The sequence below is a fragment of the Streptopelia decaocto genome (genome assembly GCF_964273445.1).
Source record: "Streptopelia decaocto genome assembly, chromosome: 6".
Lineage (NCBI taxonomy): Eukaryota > Metazoa > Chordata > Aves > Columbiformes > Columbidae > Streptopelia > Streptopelia decaocto.
Window position 1 is genome coordinate 61,450,816 of NC_138660.1, and position 24,311 is coordinate 61,475,126.

The 24,311-nt window shown below is 39.0% G+C and overlaps 1 protein-coding gene across 2 annotated transcripts; it reads left to right on the plus strand.

Moving 5' to 3' along the window:
* The first annotated feature begins 990 nt into the window (after nucleotides 1–990).
* On the plus strand, nucleotides 991–24,223 carry RAB3GAP1 (RAB3 GTPase activating protein catalytic subunit 1). 2 transcript variants are annotated; one of them, XM_082057310.1, is made up of 24 exons: nucleotides 991–1,077; nucleotides 1,175–1,230; nucleotides 2,112–2,187; nucleotides 3,470–3,602; nucleotides 3,822–3,900; nucleotides 4,558–4,677; nucleotides 5,274–5,439; nucleotides 6,255–6,354; nucleotides 8,754–8,835; nucleotides 9,361–9,429; nucleotides 10,124–10,197; nucleotides 10,560–10,652; nucleotides 12,098–12,267; nucleotides 12,618–12,716; nucleotides 13,046–13,218; nucleotides 14,198–14,252; nucleotides 14,518–14,886; nucleotides 16,138–16,275; nucleotides 17,894–18,121; nucleotides 18,594–18,690; nucleotides 18,779–18,882; nucleotides 18,988–19,103; nucleotides 20,233–20,335; nucleotides 23,024–24,223. In XM_082057310.1, the coding sequence occupies exons 1-24, from the start codon at nucleotides 1,060–1,062 to the stop codon at nucleotides 23,264–23,266; spliced, it is 2,961 nt and encodes a 986-aa protein (XP_081913436.1). In that variant the 5' UTR covers nucleotides 991–1,059; the 3' UTR covers nucleotides 23,267–24,223. The 2 variants fall into 2 exon arrangements, with proteins under 2 accessions (XP_081913436.1, XP_081913435.1); XM_082057309.1 differs by lacking the exons at nucleotides 991–1,077; nucleotides 1,175–1,230 and adding an exon at nucleotides 1,238–1,492.
* Nucleotides 24,224–24,311: the final 88 nt, after the last annotated feature.

Sequence of the window (24,311 nt, forward strand, 5' to 3'; positions counted from 1 at the left end):
CCAGGCTGAACAGACCCAGCTCTCTCTGTCTCTCCTCATAAGAAAGATGCTGCAGACCCCTCATCATCTTGGTAGCCTTAAGCAGCAACAGCAGACGTCAAGGATACTTTTCTCCTTTTTTTTTTTTTTTTTTTTTTTTAGTAGCAGACTGTGCTAAAGGGGAAGAATAAAAGAGATATAGCCAGGCTTAGGAGGATGAGCTGGAATGGCTTTGAAGTGAACCACTTTGCTGGATGCCAGAAGGACCGGGATGCTGTCCCCCTTTGTTTCAGGCTGGACGAGGGACCCCTTCGCTCCGGGCTGATGGAAAAGGGGCTGTATTACTAATTTTTCTGCAGGTACCCAGCACACAACTGACCTAACAGTGACAAGATGTGACACCAGTCACACCCCAGGCACCCAGCCGGTGAGCACTTTATTTACCCTCTCGGGCTGCCCCTGACAGAGCTGCAGGGTCTCTGGGAGCAGCTCATGCCTCAGCTCCACAGAATCACAGAATGTCAGGGATTGGAAGGGACCTCAAAAGCTCATCCAGTGCAATCCCCCCATGGAGCAGGAACACCCAGATGAGGTTACACAGGAAGGTGTCCAGGCGGGTTGGAATGTCTCCAGAGTAGGAGACTCCACAACCTCCCTGGGCAGCCTGGGCCAGGCTCTGCCACCCTCACTGAGAAGATGTTTCTTCTCAAATTTAAATGGAACCTCCTGTGTTTCAGTTTATACCCATTGCCCCTTGTCCTACCATTGTCTGTCACCGAGAAGAGCCTGGCTCCATCCTCCTGACGCTCACCTCTTACATATTTATAAACATTAATGAGGTCATTAAGGCTTCGCACCGCCTTGAGGTAACGGCCCGTGGGGCACTTCAGCCGGCTGCTAGGGCGGGTGTCCCCTCCTACAGAGGGCTCCGGGAAGAGGGGACGCGGTAGCTCCCGGAGAGCCGGGCTGTACGGGAGCCGGGCCGTGAGGCGACCGCGGCGCCGAGCGGGACATCCCCGCCGCGCTCCGCCGCGTTCCCGGCAGCCTCCGCGCCGCGGGGTGTCCCGGCAGCGGCGCAAGATGGCGGCGGACAGCGAGGTGAGCTCTCGCCCCCTCTCCTCCCCTGCGCTCCCCGCGGCGGTTCTCCCGCTCACCGCTTCTCCCGCTCACCGCTTCTCCCGCTCTCTCCCCGCAGCCCGAGTCGGAGGTGTTTGAGATCACGGACTTCACCACAGCCTCCGAGTGGGAGAGGTGGGTGCTGCCACCGTTCCCGCCCCCCTCACTGTGAGGGGATGGCGGGGACGCTGCCGTGTCACCCCGGCCGAGGGGAGCCGGGCCCCGCGCTGCCCCCGGGCCCGCCAGCCGGGAGGCCGCGTTGGGCGGTAGCCGGGGCAGCCGGCGCCTCGTCCCGCCTGTTCTGTCGGTACCGGCCCGTCCCTGCGACCGCGGCTCAGGCCCAGCTGATGAGCTGGTTAAGAGGATCTAGTCAAGCTGTTTCTGAACTGAGCGAAAGGTCTGGTTTAATGTCTGTTTGCAGGGGATTAGAATAAACAAGGCTTATATATTTTTTTAAAGTAGCTACCTGATTATTAAAATAGTCACGTCATAGCTGAAGCCTTTAAAAGTTTGTAGAGCAGCGTACAAGAAAATTTAAGGTGAAGAATGCTCTTGCATTCTTAATGTATTACACTTTAAAATGTTTTTTTCCAGTGATGATGTCTATGACAGAAAGAGAAGGATTCTAAGCATTCTATTTTAAGTTTGAATTTAGTTTATAATTTTGTGTCAAATGTTTATTATTTGTGAACAATGAAACAGGAGTGTGTATATATATATATATAACGTGCTGCAATACCAGAAAAAAAGGTGAAATTCTATAATCACTCAAAGCATGCTTCTAGCAGTTGCTAAAAGTAACTGTCATCTGAAATGTAAACATAGGAGGACCACTTTATTTGTACAAGGAAGCAGTTGTTCTGTTTTTATTGCAATACTTCGGGGTGTTTTGTGTGTGGGTTGTTGTTTTTTTTGAGGAATTCTGTAGTAGGACAACATGTTCCCTACTTATAGGGAGCTGAATTATAATACAAGTTTAGTGTTCACATATTAATGCCTTTTCCCCTCCCTAATAGATTTATTTCAAAAATAGAAGAAGTATTGAATGACTGGAAACTTATTGGGATTTCTTCAGGCAAACCTCTAGAAAAGGTCAGTTACCGCTTCTGAATTTTATTTTAGAATTTGAATTACTGGCTAGCAATACACATGTGTGTTATGTGTATTGCCATTCTGTTAGGTGTGGCAGATAATGATTTGTATTGAGGAATTTTGCATGTAAAAGTAGCAATTTGACAAACAGTTGCTGTGACTGTCTGCCAAACAGGCTATTTCCCTGATAAAGTTGGATCTTCGTGTAGGGCCTATTGATTTATTTTTTTTTTATTATTATTCCCAGCTTTGAATCTGGCAACATGGTTGAAGCTGTTCCAAATCCTTAAGGAGTTTCTTTTTGCCTTGCCTTGTGCCTTTGTCACGTACTTATAATTGAGGTTTGCATAGTACTGCTTGTGACTCAGTGTGTTTCGTAGATCGGAGATATTTTTTTTCTAATTCTGATTAGAGCCTTTGTAGTACTTTCTCAGCCCTGTAAAATGCAGAAGGAAATTACTGAGGTCTTCTGCATACTAGTGCAAATAAATTCAGCTGTTTGGATTGAATGGCTGCTGTGTTTCCAGAGGAATTTTATGATTCTTAATTTTAGTCAGGGTACAGAATATTCAGAACAAAAACTTATCTAGTGAAGTAGTTTTCAACCTTAGCTGTCAGTATATTCCTACCTGTCTGTTTGACCAGACCTCTCTTGATTTCCAGTGAGAAGACACCCTTAACAGATCAAAGGGTTGTCCAGGTTGCTTTGTTTTATTAGCAGCATACAATTCCATACAGCAATGTTGTTTGTTTTATTTTTTTTCTAGAAACTTTGCTGTATTTTTGTTTAAAAATTATCCTTACACACAGAAGTTTTACAAATTACAGATAAAAACTAATTTATCAGAAAAAGCATATTCAAAGTAAATATTAAAGTAATATTTGTGTAGAATGGTATGGATATAGGTACAGATAAAATCCCAGGTGGGAAACTTCTGTCTTTGGGCAAAGTTGGGGGTGCATACGCTTCAGATGTGTAGTTGGATATCAGAGGTTCTATCTGCCCCTTTATTGCCGTATAATTCTGAAGACTTCTCAGGGAGATAGCTGGTCCTTGAGATGATTATTTGCAACATTTTTAGCATTCAGCTACCTTTATAATGAAGTGCTTTGAGAACTGGCTTTTTAAAAAAATTAAACTATGTTTATCTATTTAAGAATAAATATTTAGCAGTAGGAAAAGATGACTAAATATTTTAAATTGTGTAGACAGTGTACTTTTCAAGTCCTATGAATGTTAACCTGAATTTATGTGATCAAATAATACCTTTTTTATATGCAGGGTGTATACACCACAGGAACATGGGAAGAGAAATCAGATGAAATTTCATTTGCAGACTTCAAATTCTCAATTACCCATCATTATCTTGTACAAGAACCCAGTGACAAAGATGGAAAAGAGGATCTGGTGGAAGGTAGCTGATAGTTCTCTTAACGTGCCTGTAAGGATATTACAAAAGACAATTTCAGAATGTGGCATTCACAGTGTGTTGATCTCTTCTGTGTGAAATTTTGTGGGATCTGATATTTCTGTTTCTGGTATGCTTTGTGTTCATCAGATTGCTAATATCAGGAAATTGCAAGTTAGTTGAATGGATGTTGATGCTCTTCTTATGTACCAATTTTTGTCATAGATGCCCTTCCTCTGCCTATGCAGGACTTGCTTTGCATGAACAATGATTTTCCTCCTAGAGCTCACTGTCTGGTAAGATGGTACGTGTACTACCTCTCATTTTTAACACAAGCATAACAATTGAAAAATCTTTCATGCTGGCACAATCATTTGCATGTATTTTTTTTTTTCCATCAAGAGTTAGAGTTTAAGTAAAATGATTCTTTGTACTGGACATAGAAAAGTAGTGCAAAAAAGTCCACTGCAGTGGGCCTATCTTTACTTATTTTTTTTCCCCCTCAAAATATTTTTTTCTTAATTTCACAAACTAACCAAGCTTTTATATTTGTAATGTTTAGATGCATTCTTAAAAAGGAAAGCTGCAGCACCTTAAGAAACAACAACCATATTCTTAATAATGCAGATCTATAGTATATTGTAGCATTGTTCTAGAGAGATTGTTTTTATGTATAAATACTTAAACTCAGGACTAATAGACCTGGGAGTCTTCATATTATTTTGGGTACAGTGTTTTAATGCTGTTAAGCTCTAGTAGTTCGTAATTTGAGAATGTGCAGCGCTCCATGCCCACTCAGTTCTTGACCTCTCTGAAAGAGGTATTCGCATCAAAAACACAGATTCCACACAATGTGGGTGACAATTGGGTTATTCAGGTTACAATACTTCTAAAAATTCTGTGTTTCAACTGGGTTGCTAAAAACGAGAAGTGTGCTCCTTTTTTTTCTCTCTCTCTTAAGGTATGGCTTACGTGAGTTTGTGGTTGTTGCTCCAGCTGCCAATAATGATGCAGTTCTCAGTGAATCCAAATGTAACCTTTTGCTGAGTTCCATTTCCATTGCACTGGGGAACACTGGCTGGTAGGTGAAAGCATAAACCTTGTTACTTGTCTAGGTAAAACTCTGGCATACCGCTATTGCGAGGAAAAAGTATTAAATTGTTAGCAAAATACATTCAGAGTTTGTTATTTGTGCACCATAATTGTTACAGCAGGATTTTAAAAAATATTTCTCGCAGAAACTTTAAAAAGATTGATTCAATATGTTATTTATATTCATTATTGTTTGAAAACCTTAAAAACTTTTAAAAGCTGTTAGAAGTTGTTGGAATAACTGATATACAAAATACAAGTTTTGGCAAAGGATTTTTTCCCTATGTGTGTTAACAGTAACGTTCTAATATTCCTGAAAAAATACTTAGGCTGAAAATTAGGGAACTGAAGTTACGGACAGGGCTACACTTATGACACGACAATTTGTTAGGCATTCCATTTAGTGGTGAAGTTAACAGTGTTTTTCTTTGATTCCTATCAAGCATTTTAAAGTGTGCTCTATGAAGAGAAAATGTATTCTAAAGAATACAAAATTGTTGAAATTTTGTTAAAATATTTAGCTAGTTTTAAAGACTGCTAGACAGCATGACATTTAAAATAATCTGAAATATTCGTGTTTTATAGTCAAGTACCACTATTTGTGCAAATACATCATAAATGGCGACGAATGTATGTTGGAGAATGTCAGGGTCCAGGAGTTCGAACTGACTTTGAAATGGTTCATCTTCGCAAAGTGCCAACTCAGTATACTCATTTGTCAGGATTACTGGATATCTTCAAATCCAAGATTGTAAGTGCATTTGAATGTATGTAACTGATATTAAAAATAATTATTTTATTACCTGGTTGCTTGTAGATTCACTTCTGTCTTCTAGGTTGTTTGTTTGTGGTTTGTTTTTTTTTTTTTTTGTAAGGATGGGGTTTACACTGCTGATACCAGCAAAGCCTTTTTCCAGGTATTGTCAGGATCTAGTGATAAAGAGTGAAAGTCAGGGCAGGTTTTGTTCCTCAGTGTTACCACCTTTCCCATTTTTGTTTTCCACTGGCATGTGAAAGAATGTGTCTGTTTTACAGTCCCCTTGTAACAACCTTCCCTTCCCCAAAACAAACTCTGTTTTGCTATTTAAAAGGAGAAGGGAGGGTTGGGGTGAGCTTTTAATTTCATATCGTGTAGTGTCCCAAGCTCAGTTAAGAGGGAACAGCATGATGAAATGTGAGGAGCCTGAGTGGGCTCTTTGTTCATGGGGTGGCATGGCTGACTGCAACACTTCACAACTAATATTGGTGGATAGCAATCTTGTCAAAACGCTGCGGAAAAAATCCTTAATGAAATCCTAATGCATTCTGGGTCAGAATTACTTCTGAATTACCAGTTAAATGGAGCATATGAATGTCTCATGCATTTTAGAAAGCTTATGTGCTTATTTTTACCTGCGAGTGTCTTGTTGGGCAGTGGCTTTACTAGTAATACTTGGGGTGTTGCGGTTCTGGTAAAAGAATGCTCTGATACAAGCTATCATAACTAATTTATGTTCAAGGCCTGGAATGTTTGGGAATATGTACTCTTCACATTGCCTTTTTTTTTTTTCCTCTAATATATTTAAGGGCTGCCCGTTAACACCACTGCCTCCGGTTAGCATGGCGATCCGGCTTACATACGTACTTCAAGACTGGCAGCAGTATTTCTGGCCGCAGCAGCCACCAGGTAGGAGATTTTTGTCCTCAGAATAACTTGCTTTAAGATAACAGTTAATGCTAAAGAAGACATTTGTGTGTCTTGCCAGAAGAATTAAAACACTTTCTGCATTACTAGGAAAGGCCTCAGTTACAGCCGAGTGCCATCTCGCTCCCTGTGATAGGCTGGCAAGCTTTAAGCTGCTCTGAAATCATGTCTGTGGCTGTGTGTTATGGTTAGGGCTGTGCCTAGAAATATGCTTTTTAATTAACATTTAGAGATACTTCTAAAATGGTAATATCTGTTTGGAGAGAAAAGGGTGACTGTAGATCTGTAAAGAATTCTGCCCTGAATTCCTTAGGGAAACATTTGGATTCAGGTTCTAGTAGGTGCTAATACTTCACAGGAGTATTTGTCAATTATTTTCATAAAGTAACTTATCTTAATACTTCACTATTTAAGTGTATGAACAATAGGAAAAGGAGAAAATATTATATGGACCTCACTTGAGGTAAAAGTTTGGATTTTTGTTGTTCACACAATAGTAACTAAGCCAAGAAGTTCATTTGTTTATTTTTTTTCATACAGGAAGGGTTTCCAATCAAGTCTTATATTGTAGTAGCTTGGTATGAGGGCAGAAAACGGGAAAAGTAGTGTATAGACTTGAATCTATAGTACGTACGCTAGACTTGATAAGTTTTTCCTGTAGTGATGCTAGTTAGGAGAAACAGAGTGAGTTTGCTCACTTGGTATTCTCACAGTGAACTCTCATATGCTTGCTTGGTGGTAACACTTTCATCCTTGGGTATCAAGGATTTGTTTTTAACAGACCTATTTCTAATGGGTAGCAGGCTCAAAAATAGACAGATCTGTAGGAAAAGGGTAGATGTTAGTTCCCTCTTAACCCACATTTTAGTAGTGATGTGGTATTTTAGGCATAAGGTGGTGGAGCAATTAAAAAGCCTGAGTTCTATTCTTGACTTGGTAGTAGTTTTACGTAACAAGGTTAAAGTATTTAGGGCACGCTTAGAGAGGCAGAACCTGTGTGACCTTGGTCTGGTTACCTAATTGTTTGTTTTTCCTTTGCTTAAAAAAACCCCAGTCTAATCAAAGGTATGTTTTGAATAAGTCTGTAGTGGTTTGTACTTAATGAATGTTGAAAGTATGTTTCAAGAGAATCCTGGTCTTCAGGGTCAAACAGTGCTGTTTTAAGTGATAGTTTCTCTTTGTAGGTAAACCATGTTTACCTAGAGAAGTTGGGAAGCGAGTTCTACAGTTTTCCTTTTTTATTATGTCTGCAGACACAGAAGTCAATGTTTTCTGTAGTCTCTCATGCCTTCTTATAGTTATTCAATGAGTCAGGGTGCCTGGTTTGTGGTGAATGAGTTGTACCACTCTGATGGTATCTCTTGATTTAACCAATTTGAATAAATTCTGCTCTTTCAGAGGATTCTAGTTAAGGGATCTAGTGGCATAGTGCATTGCAGAAACTGAAGATGAACAACATCATTTTGATTTCTGTTGCTACATGCAGTTGTGGTTTTATGTTCCTTCTGAACAACTAGACCTGTACTTTATTACCCTCACTCAATTAGGTCTTCTGAGGTGAAAGCAAAGAACTTAAATGTGTCTTTCATCTTCTCTGGGGAAGAAATTATGTAATTAAGTTATCCAAAGATTTTATCTGTTCTAATACCTCACTTGTTTTGTATGTAAACAGTTTCCCAGGTGTGTTTAAAATTAAGGATCAGATACTGTAATAGCATTATTATAATGGCATTACAATACATTATTACTCATTTAAATTTTTGTGCAGAGAAGGCTGTCTGTTTTTGGTTTGTATATTTGAAGGATATAATATACGGCAAGTGGCTGAGGATGCTGGAAGGCATCTTTTAAGTACCTGGGATTACAGGAAATCTCAGATCTTTGGGTTACATCTTTAACTGCAGGAGACATAAACTGTCAGTCTTTTGATGAAAATGTCAGCCTTTTAAAAGTAGTTGTTTTTTGACTCTGCAGAGTTGCTTTTCTGGAGACTTCCTTTTCTGCTTGGAACCAATTTCCTGCCTAAATATTTTTATGGCAAATTCATGTCTATTTGTTCTTGTGTCAACATTGACTCTTTAAGGCTACCTTTATAGCTATCATCTTTGCCTATATGAAGGGAATAACCTTCCCTCAAGACGGATTATAAGAATTTTATCTTCCTTTTTGAATGTCCTGGTGCATGAGTACTTCCCAGTTTCTGCTGGAAACAATTATTTTGACTGTATGCTAGGATTGTGTTTTCATAGCCATGTAACATTAGCTGCTCACTTACTCTCTGGTCATCCTACACTACAAAGTTTTTACTGTGAAATTAGGTTGATGTGCTGCTTAAAATGTTCCATAAATTCTGTATGGAAAATGTACTTATCTGTCTTCAGATATAGATGCTCTAGTTGGGGGAGAAGTTGGAGGCCTTGAGTTTGGAAAGTTACCATTTGGTGCCTGTGAGGATCCTATTAGGTAAGATATGAGTTCAGAAAACTGTGTTTTATAACTTCCTTAATGGAGGACTTAGAGGCATATTCTTTCAAATCTTAGCTTTGCTTGCCTATCACTTAGCATGTACATAACAGATATCTAATTATTCAAGTACATTAAAACATAAATCTGTGAAAAGTAATGGTCTAATAGCAAATAAGACCATTTGCAAAATTGTCTAATGATATTCAGGGTCCTAGCTCATACGTCTTTCACCATAAACTTCTGGACCATTTATCTCTGAAACTATTATGTTGAAATATACCTTAACTGGAGATAAAATTTAAAGATGGTGTGCCTTCATTCAGGGGCTGGACTTAAATAGTGAGGGTCCATAAACTGAATTATTACAGTCTCTGCCCTCTTCTGGCACGTTTCTGGATGTAGGTGCGAAATACATAGAGGGATTTAAATGTGAACTATCACAAATACTCTTCAACATCTTAACAATGATAAAGAAAACACTTTCTACTGGCACTGACAGATTTAAGTCTTGTTTTGTTTCAGTGAGCTTCATTTAGCTACCACATGGCCTCACCTGACAGAAGGTATAATTGTTGACAATGATGTTTACTCGTAAGTATTTTGTCTGAATTGCAAATATCTAGAAATGTACTTCATTTGTGAACTACTGCATTTAGCGACATCTGAAATGTGCATGACTTTGTGTGTGAAAGAGAGCCCATTTTGAGGAATGCCGAGGTCAGTTGATAAAATGCCTCGTTTGGGAAAACAGCTTATGTTGAAATGCATTTCTGTGTGAGAAAGTATTAATGTATCATAATCTCAACAGAACTTGCACCTCCATTTTTGGTCATATTCTCATGCTACACTTGAAAGTCTTGAGTATTGCTTATTTATTGGGAAATATGATAATGGAACATGGAATATACTGATACTGAAGAAAGAAGAAAAAATAGTAGTTTATTGTTTTAATTAATGCAGAATAGAATTTTCAACATTAATACACTTTAAAATAAGACACTGTAGTTGTGTTGTAACAGAATTGTTCTCATGTGTTTCTTATTCCTGTTATGTGTACAGATGAGAACAGGGACTCTTGCTTGCATTTCAGAGGGTTTGTCATGTTGTTCTCCTGTGTAATGTGGTACATTTCATGGCCTAATTGGCTATGACATTCCATTTATTGAGAATTTGATATTTGTCTCTTGCATACTTATGTTGACAGCATGTCATTTTTGTTTGTTTGTTGGTTTTTGTGTGTGTGGTTTGTTTTTGTTTTGTTTTGTGTTGTTTTTTTTTTTTAAAGTGACCTGGATCCTATTCAAGCACCTCAGTGGTCTGTGAGAGTCAGAAAAGCAGATAACCCTCAGTGTCTCTTGGGTAAGACATTGGAATTCCCTATCTTCTGTTATGGTTTTTAAGCTATTAAGTTATGAAGTCAGGATTGGATTGTTGGTTTCCTGTTGACTTCTGTTTCCTCACACTATTTTGGGCTGCCTTTTCAAGAACATAAGCTTTGCAAAAACATAAGTTTCTGCTGTAGGTTATTCTGCATCTGTGCATGGGCGTTTTCTTAAGCTTTAATTATACAGTTTAAAGATATTTGTGCTTCGGAAGGAATTATCATGTGCTGTCAGATGAAAAGATAAAATTTACTGTCCCTTAGGAATCACTTTGAGGGTTAGCTTATTGTTCAATGAGCTTTTAACTGAGTAGTTGTTCAGGAGCTTTTTCTCTTATAGGTGACTTTCTTACTGAATTCTTCAAGCTTTGCCGTCGGAAGGAGTCAACTGATGAGATACTTGGAAGGTCTGCATTTGAAGAGGAAGGAAAAGGTGAAACTAAAATCTTGCTAATTTGTGTTATTTGATTTTGATTGTTAGGCATTTTCTGTAATGCTCCTAGGAATTCTCTGATGAGTGCTACATTGTATAATTTCTCATGAGTTCTAGGCAAGCCTAGTTCTCAAAGTCCCAGAGGACAATTGCCTCTGTTATAGGTGTGGATGGTGGTTTTTTTGTTTCCCGCCCTTCCCCGCCCCCTCCCCACTGCAAAACAAGAGTTTAAAATTTGACCAGCGTGTACAAGAGTTGAACGAACATCAAACAGATTTGTCTGCATCTTTTAATGTATTTTTGTATTTTTTTCATTCTTTTTCTGCTTTTTGAAGTACTATGTAGTGCATGTTTTAAGGGCCAGTTTAAAGAGTCTTTAATCTGTTTGAGGGGCTTTGCTGTCATCCTCAAAAAAAAAAATCCAAAACCAACCAAACAAAACCCAACAAAACCCACCAAACAAAACAACAAACCAAACTAAAATTATCCCAGCAGCATAGATATCAACATATTTTGGATGTCTGTGTCCCTTTCTTTTGCTTTTCTTGCTGTATATGGTGAACATTCCCTCCTCTCCTGCCTCTTGTCACTTTTTCTTCCCTCCAAATATGACCCATAGCACTCTGTTTTCTTTGGTTATACTTGGTCTTAGTTTTGAAGTAGCTTCCTAGTTAGCTGAAAAAGGTGTTAGACCAAGTAGGGTGTGTATTACTCTTAGTGCTTGACGTACAGTCTCATTAACCCTCCTTGTCTCTAATTTTCTTGACATGTTTGCCAATATGAGGTTTTTCAGGTTCCTGGTAATGATTCACTTAAATTTCTCTGCCCCTCTTTTTAACAATGCCAATTCCTTTTATTGTAAGAGAGGTTCTGAAGTTTACCAGCAACAACTCTGGAAAAATCTTTTGATTTGAGGAGTTTACCTGAGGACTCTATACCAGAATTGTGCTTATGCCATATAAGATCACATATATAGTGACTAATACTGGATTTATTTCAGGTTTATCTAAAGCTCTAGCACACACTTGAACAGTCTCTGCTGTCTGCAGCGTATTCATTGGTTTCACATATAAACAAAGTTTAAATACTGGTTTGTCAGCAGGCTTTTTGCTGATGCTCTAACCTGTAGTTGTCTGCAAGTATCAGTACTGCTACAGTAGGTGGCAGGCGCTGTCTACAGCCAACCCAGTCTAGACTTAATTCAGTAAAATAAATTAAGGACAGTCTGTGACTCCTTCGTGATCTGGTTCTTCTGCTTTATCTTTGTGGCTAAGAATAGTAAATATAATGTGTGGAATCTGACAGCACAGGGGTGTAGTTTTGGTTAACAGGTTGTTAAAAGTCAATACAAAATAAACAAACTGAATATGTCAGGTGAACTTTTTAAAGAGAGAGTTGTATAGGGGGGCTTGTTTCAATTATTTTAATTCCATTTTCTTTTATAGAGGTTGCTGACATTAGCCATGCTTTGTCGAAGCTCACAGAGCCAGCACCAGTCCCAATCCATAAATTATCAGTCACAAATATGGTTCACAGTGCAAAGAAAAAAATTCGCAAACACAGAGGCGTAGATGAATCACCTTTAAACAATGAAGTTCTAAACACTATTCTTCTGGTAAGTGAACTGTCTACGCCTGTTAAATGCATATAAAACATGTAGTTAGTGCTTCCACTGATGCATTTGGTTTATAGTTTAAAGCAGAATTATAAATAAAGGTCTCTGATGTCTGTTCCTTTATTTAAATTGCATTTATCAGCTTTTTGGAACAGCCTAAGTTTTAACAGATCTCTACAATATAAGTAAACTAACAATGAATTCTGAACTCTGCTAACAGTTTTAAGAATAGGGATTGCTGGTATTTAACCAGCATTGGCTTCAGGGAGAAACTTGGAAAAGCAGGAAAAACCATACTGGTGCAAGTTTGGATTTATTTTTTTATTTTTTTATTTTTTTCTTTCTTGAAGTTCTTATTTCCTGATGCTGCTGACAAGCTCACAGAAGGATTTGAAAGCAGAACTGGCACTTCAGCAGGAAACAATCCTCCTCCAGAGAATGAGGATTATGTAAGTTTTACTGACTGACACTCATGAGAGATAGAAAGAAATTTGGAGTGTGTGCTCATACAGACTTTACTATGGTTGCCCTGTGTCTTGTAATAGATCATTTTTGGAAAGATGAAGTTACCTTTGTGGAATCTCCAGGTAGAAATAGTGATTATTTTTTTGCCTAATTTATTTTTGTTTCTTTCAAAGACTCTAGGGTTTTGTAGTTTGTACTTACAGTTTAAAATATAATTTAGCCACTTGTATTGTCAAACAGGAAAGAGATTCTGTAGTTTTGGAAAAAATGCCATTGTTCCTGTATGTCCTGCTTTCTTTTGTTTCTTATGTAGAATCTCTTCAGTCAGTTTAAATCTGCTCCTTCTGATAGTCTGACGTACAAACTAGCTTTATGTCTTTGCATGATAAACTTCTACCATGGAGGTGTAAAAGGAGTGGCACATCTTTGGCAAGAATTTGTGTTAGAAATGCGCTACAGGTGGGAGAACAACTACCTTATTCCAGGGTAAGATTTGTTGTTGTTGCTTTGTTAGAGAAAATGTTCTTTGTTTCAGGAACAGAATTAGTTCATTCTGACTTTGAAACACACTGTTTTGTTTTTTTAAATTGCAAATGCTATCCTCTACTTTTATTGCCCTACTTCCATAAAGCAAGAAAGGATACGGAGTAGGAAAGGGCATCTGTGCCCTCCTTTGGAAACTTCAAGATGCCTGGGGAAGTTCAAGTTAAAGAAAACCCCACTGTGTGAATGAGGGAAAGAGGGAGAAAAAAAAGCTTATCTGAATGCTTGGTTTCCAGTTTATCACTAGATAAAGGTGAAGGAGCTGATAGAGGGAGAAACAACTTTGCTCTGTGGTGTAGTTTCACCACTTTTCTAAGGGAGCTGTTGCCAGTTCCTGCTGGTGTAACAGCCTTCGCAGGCAGCTAATGCTGTCTCAAGTATTCCAGCCCTTCCAGGTTGTGTCTGCTACAGCAGGGCTTGTTGCAGACCAGATTAAGGGTTCTGTCAAGATGAGGTATCAATGTAGATCAAAAATGTATCCTTTTTTTAAAATAAAATGGGATGGACTGGCCTTTTATTCGCTAGTTCGTACTTCCAAATATTTACACTAACAAATAAAATAGAAGTTCAAATAGAGATTGCTCTACTGTATCGTTGCAGTTTTAAAGTACAGTCAAAGGTGCTTAATTTTTGTTTGAAAACAATTACTCTTTTAATTTCCAAATGGAGAACTGAACAGGAAATGCAGGCTGGCTCTGGTACTAGTGTGAATGACCTCTGAGCTTCAGAAATGACCTCTAGGAAATAAATCTAGTTTAACTTCTGGGATTATTCAGTCACTAGTTTGTTTTCTGAGATCACAGAAGAGCTGCATAGTTGAAATTGTGGGGATGGGTTCAATGTGGATATTTGCCTCTCTTTTGGATTTCATATGATTTAAGACTTTATAATTCATCATGGTAATGCTTCTACTTTTTGTTAGATTAGCTAATGGCCCTCCAGATCTGAGATGCTGTTTACTGCATCAGAAACTTCAGGTAAATATCCCAAATTTAAGCATTATTTTTCTCCTAAGGAAACTGTGAAAATTATAGCAATCATTAGCTAAATGTATTGTTGTACTTTTAGTTATGCTTGTATTTTTGGGTCTGGATTTAATTTCTTGGGAAAATCTTTGCTAAAGCAACAAGTTCAATGAAATTGTTATCTTTTAGAATTGTAAGAGATTTTTGGTGCCTCCCCAGATTGTTTCCCTAAGAGAAGTAATTGCTAAATGATTTTTTTTTTCCTTTAACTTGTTAGATGTTAAATTGTTGCATTGAAAGAAAGAAAGCAAGAGATGAGGGGAAAAGGGGGAGCGTGTCTGATCGTTCCCCTGGTGGTAGTTGTGGTGATGCTGGGAAGGGAGCAGACCACTCTGCAGATAACCCTGAGAAGGAAAAAGAAGTTGGCAAGTCTTGGGAATCGTGGAGTGACAGTGAAGAGGAATTCTTTGAATGTCTAAGTGACACGGAAGATCTTAAGGGAAATGGACAGGAAAATGGAAAGAAAGGAGGAGCTAAAGAAGGCAACAAAGATCCTGTAAATTTGAAACCAGAAGGTCGTCTGCATCCCCATGGAAAACTGACTCTGTTGCATCCAGGAGAGCCTCTCTACATTCCAATAACACAGGTGAGGCAGCGAGAGCTGAGCCAGATGTGCAATATGACCCTCATGCTATATGGCTCATACTGTATTGTTGCAGTTTTAAAGTACAGTCAAAGGTGCTTAATTTTTGTTTGAAAACAATTACTCTTTTAATTTCCAAATGGAGAACTGAACAGGAAATGCAGGCTGGCTCTGGTACTAGTGTGAATGACCTCTGAGCTTCAGAAATGACCTCTAGGAAATAAATCTAGTTCAACTGCGAAATTGTATATAGTTTGTGGGTTATAGCTTTAGTTGTTGTTAAAATTGCTCACTGTTTTTGCCTTAGGAATTTGTTTTCCATTTTTAAAACCAGATGAGGCTGTTAAACTGAAATCTCACATGCTCTTTGTTTTATTTGAGAATGGGTCTCCTTACCAAATTTCACTCAGAACAACTATTTTTAAACAAGAATTAAGCTGTCTTTCCTATCTTAAATTTGAGTTTCTTTTTATTTCCAACTCTTGAGGCATCTTCCACACCTCCTTTCTTTCTTGTGAAGTAGGAACTGCTGTGGTCCTCCTGCTGTGGAGATCTGTAGCTGACTAACCAGAGTACTGGATCAGTTTTGCTGTTACTTTTTTCTTTTTTTAAAACTTATATCTAAAAGGCCATAGTCGTCAGGTTCTTGTTAGCTTTACCTAAAGCAGGTTTATTGTCAAACACATTGAAGTGTTACCTTACACAGACTTTCTTGCAGAGTGACTAGGGATGAAATAGGAAGCAGTGGTGTCAGAGAAAGTAGGTTGAAATCAGCCATGCATGAAAAATACAAGACTTTTCATTCATTTGACAGAAATTCTTTTTAATGGATGTTGTTTTGTGTGGGTAAAAGGTCTGAACAGAGTGTAGTCTGACAAAATGTTGTCAATTAATTATGTGCTGACAGTATGCACGGCAATAATTTTGCATTACTTTAGGTGGATTTTCATCTATCACAGAAAAATAGTATCAGTCAAACACTTCTTGGACTTCACTGGATTTAGGGATTTTAACAATATATCCTTATATTGTTACTTCATTCTCAGGTTGTTTTTAATTTCTTTTTGTTAGTGTCATCTTCAGATGCAGCTTTAAGCTAAACAGTTTAAGCAGTAGAAATGTATGCATATTTTCTTTGAGTACAAATCAAGCAGAATGAACTTTTGGTGACAGGCAGTTTTCAACTCCCCCTTCCTTAAAACGGGCTAAGTCTAGGAGAGGTGATTTGTAAACTCATCTTTTTCCATGTTGCAGGAACCAGCACCCATGACTGAAGATTTGCTGGAAGAACAGTCTGAGGTCCTGGCAAAACTGGGGACATCAGCAGAAGGTGCTCATCTTCGGGCACGCATGCAGAGTGCCTGCTTGCTCTCAGATATGGAATCTTTTAAGGTAGTACTACCTGAAGAATTCTGTGAGACTACTTTCTTTTTAATTAAACTATCCCCCTTGCTTGTGTTGATCAGTTTTGAAGGTTTTTCTGACTACTTTTTTCTCCTCCACAAAACAGTTTCAAAATAGTTTAAAGTTGAAAATAAAACCTTATTGATAAAACTTTCAAAATGTAGGACTATCCAATACATCATGCTATAATGTTCCAGTAAATTTGTACAACGTCTATGGGAGGGAAGAAACCCCTAAAACATACAGTTGATAAATTGGGAATTAAAACTCAAGCCCACACAAAATGATGTCAAAAGAAAGCTGAGCATCGAAGTCCTGAATCAAAATTACTCTCTCCCTCCCACCACCCCATAACTTCTGTTGAGTGTCTCTCTTACCTGTACTTTCCACGGTGGTGAGTTTTGTAAAATACACCTTTAATTGGCTCCAAATGGATAAAATGTAAAGGTGGTGTAAAGAAAAAAACAGAACAAACAATTATGAACATGTTCACCATTCTGTAATTGGACTTTAGGGAGGTGGACATAATTTTTATTTGTAGTTGAAGGTGTTTGGTCTTTAGTGGGAAGGATAAGTTATCACTGTTTAGAAGTCCCGTGCAGCTGTTCATCAAATTGGGACTGGACTACCTGTGGTTTTGGGTAATTTGTTCAGTTTCTTTTCTGAGCTCTGCAGAGGGAGCTAAGAGCACGTACGCTGCTGTCATCAGAGGATCTCAAAACTCTAAAAATATTGGAGATTCTGTCATGAAATAGCTAAATCTTGTGGGTTTTTTTTTTTGTTTTTAAATTATTGCAATGTTACTTTGTAGTAAAAGGATACGGATGTAGTGTAGAGTAGGAGTATTTATAACATATCAATATCAGTTTATTAGCAGTGATTCATATCAGATATACAGAGCAGTTTTATTTCTAAGGTGATCCCAAAAGTCAAAGTAACAACACAGAACCATAAATTGAAGCAAAAATGCACTCTTCAGTAGCTACTTCAAGCAGAAAGCTGGGTTTCCTTTTATCTTCTGGACCTATGGTTGTGTTTGTGTTGACATTGCATCTATGAAAAATGAGGCTTTTTGGGGGTTGGAGGAGATTTTTTTTTTTAAGTTCCTTTTTAAAGGAAGAAGAAAAGGTGAATTTTGGTACTGGAGTGTTAAAAGATGGAAAGTCGGTGCTGTAAGCATATGAATGCAGCCCAGTGATTCTTGTAGGTTTGGGCTGTTTTTCATCTGGTATAAGCTTATACATTAAAAAAATAGTGAGTTGCATGTATCAAGTATCAGATGGAAGCTTGACTTAACAGTATAATTTTGAGCTTGCCTGAAATAGGTGATGAATGTACTGTTGGGGGGGTTTTAAGAAGAAGGTTTCTTTGTTTTTGATGACAATGTGGGCTATTCCTCCATCATTGTCTTGGCTTATACTTACTTATCCACCTCACCCTCTCAGGTCTCTTTTCTAGTGTCAGTTTTGCTGAGTGTGAACAGAATTCCCTGAGTTTTGGCTCCTCACACGTGCTCTACCCGCTAAACCATACTGCCTCCCTACCCAGGTTATTAGGGTTTTTAGAGGATTTTTCAGGCACAAATTTTCTCTCTTCCTCATTGCAGGCAGCTAATCCTGGCTGTTGTCTGGAGGATTTTGTGCGGTGGTACTCCCCTCGGGATTACATTGAAGAGGAAGTGGTTGATGAAAAGGGGAATGTAGTAATTAAGGGTGAGCTGAGCGCCCGAATGAAGATTCCAAGCAACATGTGGGTAGAGGCCTGGGAGACGGCAAAACCAATCCCAGCCCGCAGGCAGAAGAGACTCTTCGATGACACGAGAGAGGCAGAGAAGGTAAAAAGCTGTGGCTAGCGATAGTCGGACCTGTAATGTTTGTACAAAACTGTCTTCTTTCTCCTGCAAGATTTAAACATAAACACATCATTGCACTATATTCTTGGAGTTATTAAACTGTTCAGTACGTGGCATAGGGTTAATCAGAAATTATTGCTGCCGTACAACAGTGTGTTTGAAGTATCTGAAATAGAGTGTGTGGAATGTGACTTCCTAAGCTGTATTACTTAGGTGCTTGTAAATAAAACAGATTTTTGTCTGCATGTTTCTGTTAAGAAACTAAAGTGTTCTTAAAACAGAATTATTTCTAGTTTCATTCTAACCTGTTGGGGACTATAAGCAATCACTGAATGATTCATGTAAAAACTACCTATTGAGTCCTGTCTTATAACAGTGCTCCCTTGTGAATTCTGCAGTGTAGGTGCTCATCATTTGTAGTTAACCTAAGGTATTAAATTTTCTAATGTCGTAGGTGCTTCATTACCTTGCAGTTCAGAAACCAGCTGACCTTGCAAGGCATCTCTTGCCCTGTATCATCCATGCAGCCGTACTCAAGGTAAAGGAAGAAGGTAAATAATGTTCATAAATTATTAAGATATTTTAGGGTGGACACTGATGCAATAATTACAACTTCTTCATTTCTTTTCCTCCTAATAGAAGCTCTAGAAGATATATCTTCAGTTAAGAAGATTATTAAGCAGATAATATCCCATTCCAGTAAAGTTCTACGATTCCCCAATCCAGAGGACAAGAAGTTGGAAGTAAGGCTTTCATACTGGCAGGGGCTGAACACCTTAGACTTTTACACTGTTCATGGGGGTGCTAAAATAACATTTTAAATTTCCATTTTTATTCAACTCCTGCAGGAAATCATTGCTCAGATTATGAGTGTGGAAGCTATCATCGCCAGGGCCAGGTCTCTGAAAGCAAAATTTGGGGTAGAGAAGTGTGAAAATGAGGAGGAGAAAGAAGATCTACAAAGGTGACTTTTTTTTTTTCCCTCCCCCCATTCCCCTCTGTTTTGTGTATGTGTTGGGTTTTTTTTCCCTCTGCCTGTTTTTTGTGGTTTCAAAATTTAGGGCAGATGAAAGTGGTGATAATACAGAAATACTAAGGAATTGTATTTAGTAGCAATAAACATCGGTTGTCCCTGTCCCTACGCTATCTGGAGATGTTACATGTGGGTACCCTGAATGCCCCTCTCAGTAACCATCTCTTTGAAAACATGTGATGCAAATTATTCTAATGGAATTTGGTTTTATCTTGACAGTGCTGAGCAACTGATTTGTTTTTTCATGTATGTAAAAAGTACATTTGATGAACTTCATTGCAAAAGAGGTAAAATTAGGAGGAGTAGGAATTTAGTATTTTCTATAACTAATAGAAATATCCCCCCAAAGTTACATTTTCTTCTAGTCTCCTTACTAATTTGAAATGTATTACTGAGGAACGATATGCATGAAAAACAATGAGCCATGTTTCAATGCTTCACTACCTGCTGTCACATTGTTTCTCAAACATGTCAGGAGTTCAGAGGAGCGATGTCTGACCAGTACAGTATCTTTGTGCTCAAAAAAATTGTCATGTTGTTACTACTTCTTGTGTGTCCGTCACAGTGAGGGCTTTTTGTTTTTAATGTATACATCTGCATTACGAGCATGGGTTCCATTTATAGTTAACGGAAAGAAGTGGGTCCTTTCAGAGGGCTGAATTAATTGGCCCTGCTGCCTTTCCTGACCTTATGTGGGAGGTTGCTGTGTTCAGCTTGGTTTTGACCTACGTTATCTGTGAAACAACAGCTGCTTGTGTTAGCGTGAAAGAACAGGAAGGTAGGAGGGAACAACCAAAGGCTAAGGGGAGTTTAGGGTGGAGGGAAAGGAGTAAAGGGTGTAAAGGCGATGATAGCGTCTGAGTGGGGTGCTGAGCAATGTCAGTTTCTTCCTTAAACTTCTAGAACAGACAACTCTTGAGAGCATCTGCCACTTGTCACTCTGTGTGAGTGATGCTGGGTGGAGACCTCACAGGAAACAATTCTGCTTTTAGATTAGCAAACTGGATACTGCTGAGAATTAAACGTTTCTTTTTTCCTTTTAAATAATTTGTACCACCAGATTCGTAAACTGTCTCCTGGAGCAGCCAGAAGTGTCAGTTATTGGTGCGGGAAGAGGACCTGCCGGCAGCATTATTCACAAGCTGTTCGTGAACGCTCAGAGGGTAAGAGAGCTCTTGATTGCTTTGCAGACACTTCTGATTCAAGCAGTATGAGACAACAGCTTATCATGTGATGCCAGTTTATTTTGTCTGCATATATGCATGTGTTGTCATAAATGTGCTTGAGGGTGTTTTTGTGACGTTCAACATGATTTTGGCAATAACAGAACCTTGGAAGATGAGAGAAGAGTAGACAAACTGTGACGTGAAACAGTTAAAGCCATCTGGGTAGACAGAGGTGTCATTAATGTTTGAGTTACTTCAAATGGTAACATCAGTAATGCCATTATGGCACAGATTTCTGCTTTATTCAAGTTACACAATATGTGCAACATCACAGCAAGAACAATCAAGTGTGTTGATTGTTTCACATAGGAATGTAGAGAAACACATTATAATATTAAACATTTCAGAAGGAGTAACTTTTTGGAGTTAGGCTTATACTTCTTGGAATACTTGAGATTTCTTCTGTGGAAACTAGCGTGTTTAGCAAGAGTTCCAGTTCTTTTCCAGTACAACTGTGCATTCAGTTTACTTATTGCCAATGTTGCATCTGCTTTCTGGAAACCCTTCCCCAGCCTATATTGGTGTAAATGCTCCTTTTCTCTCAAACAATCTTTGTTGTAATTAGCCTTAAAGTATTGATTTCCAAACTTCTTGGACTGCAGTCAGCCTTCATTTTCTGTCAGAATTACACCTATTTGTAGCATCAAACTATCTAACTAAAATTTAACTACAGTGGTAACAACAAGGTAGTGCAGGCACCTTAGAGCCTGAAATCCCGTTTGGAAATCATTGCTGTAAAAATGTTGTGATTGGGTATTAAACACTTTTAAGAACTGGATGCTTTTGTAAAAAACTGTGTTTTGCAATTCAGCATGAAAAGGACCATTCTGAAAACAGACCATGGTTATTCTGACAAATGAAAAGCAGAACATTTATTTTCTCCTTCTAGTCTCTAGGGAAAATCTGCTTGCAAATCTCAGCGTGTCAAGCAGCTTTACTTACAGACTTCCCTGTAAATGCAGGCAAGTGCGTGCACTTGCCTTTTTAATATTGAGGCATTATGTTTTTAAAGCTGGCTGAGAGTTTCTAGCATTAATGTTTGATAAAGATGTATGTAAATTTCTAGGGTTTTGTTTCTTTTGAAACATCAGGAACTAAAGCTGGGTTACAGGTACTTCCCACTAGGAACTGTTCACTGTTATTTAAGCCTTCTTAGTGGGACAGGAACTAACTTGCTACCAAAAACCTCTTGTGTTTAATCTACCGTGAATTATTTCAGTAGAGAGCTGTTTGGTAAATAGACGTTGAACTACTTCCTTGTTTGTTACCTTTTGAACCTGAGCTCCTCTCTGTGTAAAATGTGTTATTATATTCTCAAGTTTTCCCAGGAAAATTATGATAGCAAATGCATGTTCTTGGAAGTGGTGGAGTGTGTGATGTCTCTTAAACCTACAATCTCCTTCTAACCTCTCGTAAGTCACCTCTGACTTGCCTTTGTTTCTATCTTTCATCACTGGTTCTTTTCTCATCCCTTTCCAAGCTGACTGAATCTTCTGATGAGGTAACCAACTTTGTCCCTCGTTTCCCACTCATCTTCCCTAGCTGCATAGACTCCAACCTTTTGGTAGATGTAGTACAGCAACCTGATTTAGTTTGTACTGTTGTTCACACAGAAGCATAAAAATAATTCTGTGTTTCCAGAATGGTTTTTCCTCTTTCACAGACTATTTTTAGAGCTTAACAGGTAGTGAAAAGATAGAGAGATCTCTAAAAACAAAACCAACCAAAAAACCAAAACCAAACCAAACCACAAACATTTATTTGAGTGAACATTAACATTTTCTGATGCTGAAATATGTGGCTTTGCTTTTAGATTCTTCTGTGTTGCCATCACTGTTTAGTTTATTGAACAGCCAGATGATTGGGGGGGTGAGGTAGAGATGGACAATACCTGGGGGAGCAGTGGGGTGGCTGAGAGGGTCACCAGTGGGCTCTGCCATGCCTCAGTGACATTGATAAGCTTGAGTTGTTTCTTAGGGCCCTACAGGGTATTGGAGTGTGTGTGTGTATATATACATATATATATATATCTATATATATCTGTAATTAGGGAATGTTTATTGGGCTGATCGGAGCATGCCAGCTCTTCTGCCAGTACTTGGACTTGAGCGTTGCCAGTAGTGGCTCTGAGGCAATGAGCATCGATGGAGATTGCACAGTGTCTCACTTGCTCTGCAGAGTCGCTTCCACAAGCCCCTCTCTGGCCATGAAAAGCATACAGTGAAGTGGCGTGTTGAGTTGGAAAAGGCAGGGGGCTTTTTATCAAGACTCCACTAGTGGCGCTGCTGGTTTTTCGAAGGAGGCTGGCTTGGCCTTATGTAGCCACAGTGAGCTGAGGAGAGCCCTGCGTGAGAAGGGCATTTCCTCTGGTCAGAACCCTCGCTTCACGCTGTCAGAAACTGAGGAGCTTAGGCTGACCTTCACCATCACACATGAAGGTTCTTCCATTTGATTGTGCACAGTTTATTTCTTGACATCCCATTAGCGTCTTGCTCTGTGTGCACATAATGCCTTTTGATGTGCTTTCCATTTCTTATCTTCCTCTGTTCCTCTTATGATTTTTTTCTGAATCCTAATGTTAAGAAACAGCTTGCCCTGCAATTACACCTCTGCTCTTATTTAAAGGTTTCCGCAGTGCCTCCACTTGACGAAGAACTGAGGAGATCGGGTTCAGCAGAGGAGCGAAGGCTCAACATGGGCACCACTTCAGATTTCCCGCCGCCCACGGGTCGCGAGGTGATTTTGCGCACAACCGTCCCCCGGCCTGCCCCTTACTCCAAGCCGCTGCCCCAGCGCATGTACAGCGTGCTGACCAAGGAAGACTTTCGACTTGCAGGTGCCTTTTCAGCAGATACAACATTCTTCTGATTTAACCAGCTGTGTTATCTTGTGTGTCCAGTAGGATGCTATTGGTTTTCCTTTGGGGAAGTTCACAGAGTGACTGGCTGGTGGCGAGGAGCAAACACGGTTGTCGTTAGTGACAGCATGTCGCGTTCCTGAGGACAGAGCTGAACTGGCAGCCGAGAAGGGTGTGTGGAACAACTCTGACCTTAGGGTTTGGAGTGGCTTCACGAGGAGTTTGTATCAGATCCCTGGGGAGGACAGTTCAGCAATCTCCTCTCTGTCCAAAGGGAACATGTGATTTTTTTTGCATTAGCTTGTTTAATAATGGACGTGAATGGGCTGTATGCAAATACTTCATGCTGCTTTACAGTTCTTAATCAGACTTTATCAAGTGATGTTAGTTTACTTAAATTGATGTGCAAATATTAAGTAATTTGTATTTATTGCTAATCATATATATTGAGCCCAGTATTTTTTGGTTAATCGCAAATTGCAATTATTTCCAAAATATCCTTATTTTTATTTAAAGTACACAGTACATTATAGTTCATGCTAAACTCATTGCAGCAGAAATGTATTTATTTAAGACTGTAACTGGACAGGAAGCCCGATAGCCTTAAGTGGATCACTCCTGGTTTTAGATACTTTATGTCCTTCCCTGCACCAAGGGCCAAAGCTGTAACTAAGTGACATGTACAGGGAGTTTCACTGGAAGCAACGTGCTGGTATGGACAGAGACTGTTTGGATGCATATCTCTGATCTGATGAAACAATTCCATCACCTGACTAACCCCCATCAGCAAACTAACCCCCGGATATCATGCAGACACTCTGATGTGTATGTGCCAATGTTGCTTTACAGTGATCTTCATCTGTTTTCATGAGAATCAGCAAAAGATCAGCGTTACTGTACAAACTCAAATGTAAAAATAGCTACAGTATTGTTGACATTACTCAATAAATCTAAAGTTATTATTGGCACTCAGACTTGTTCAGGTCCTTGCACTGGTTTTGTCAAAATACTTTAAAAATGTCATCCTGGCATTGTGTATGACTGTGATTATGTTAA

Excerpts from the sequence above, each read along its gene's own strand:
- RAB3GAP1 (XM_082057309.1), top strand. The coding sequence starts at position 1,272 with ATGGCGGGGACGCTGCCGTGTCACCCCGGCCGAGGGGAGCCGGGCCCC. Across the intron at positions 3,901-4,557 it reads GCTCACTGTCTGGTAAGATG|GTATGGCTTACGTGAGTTTG; the intron begins GTACGTGTACTA and ends CTCTCTCTTAAG. Across the intron at positions 6,355-8,753 it reads CTGGCCGCAGCAGCCACCAG|ATATAGATGCTCTAGTTGGG; the intron begins GTAGGAGATTTT and ends ATCTGTCTTCAG.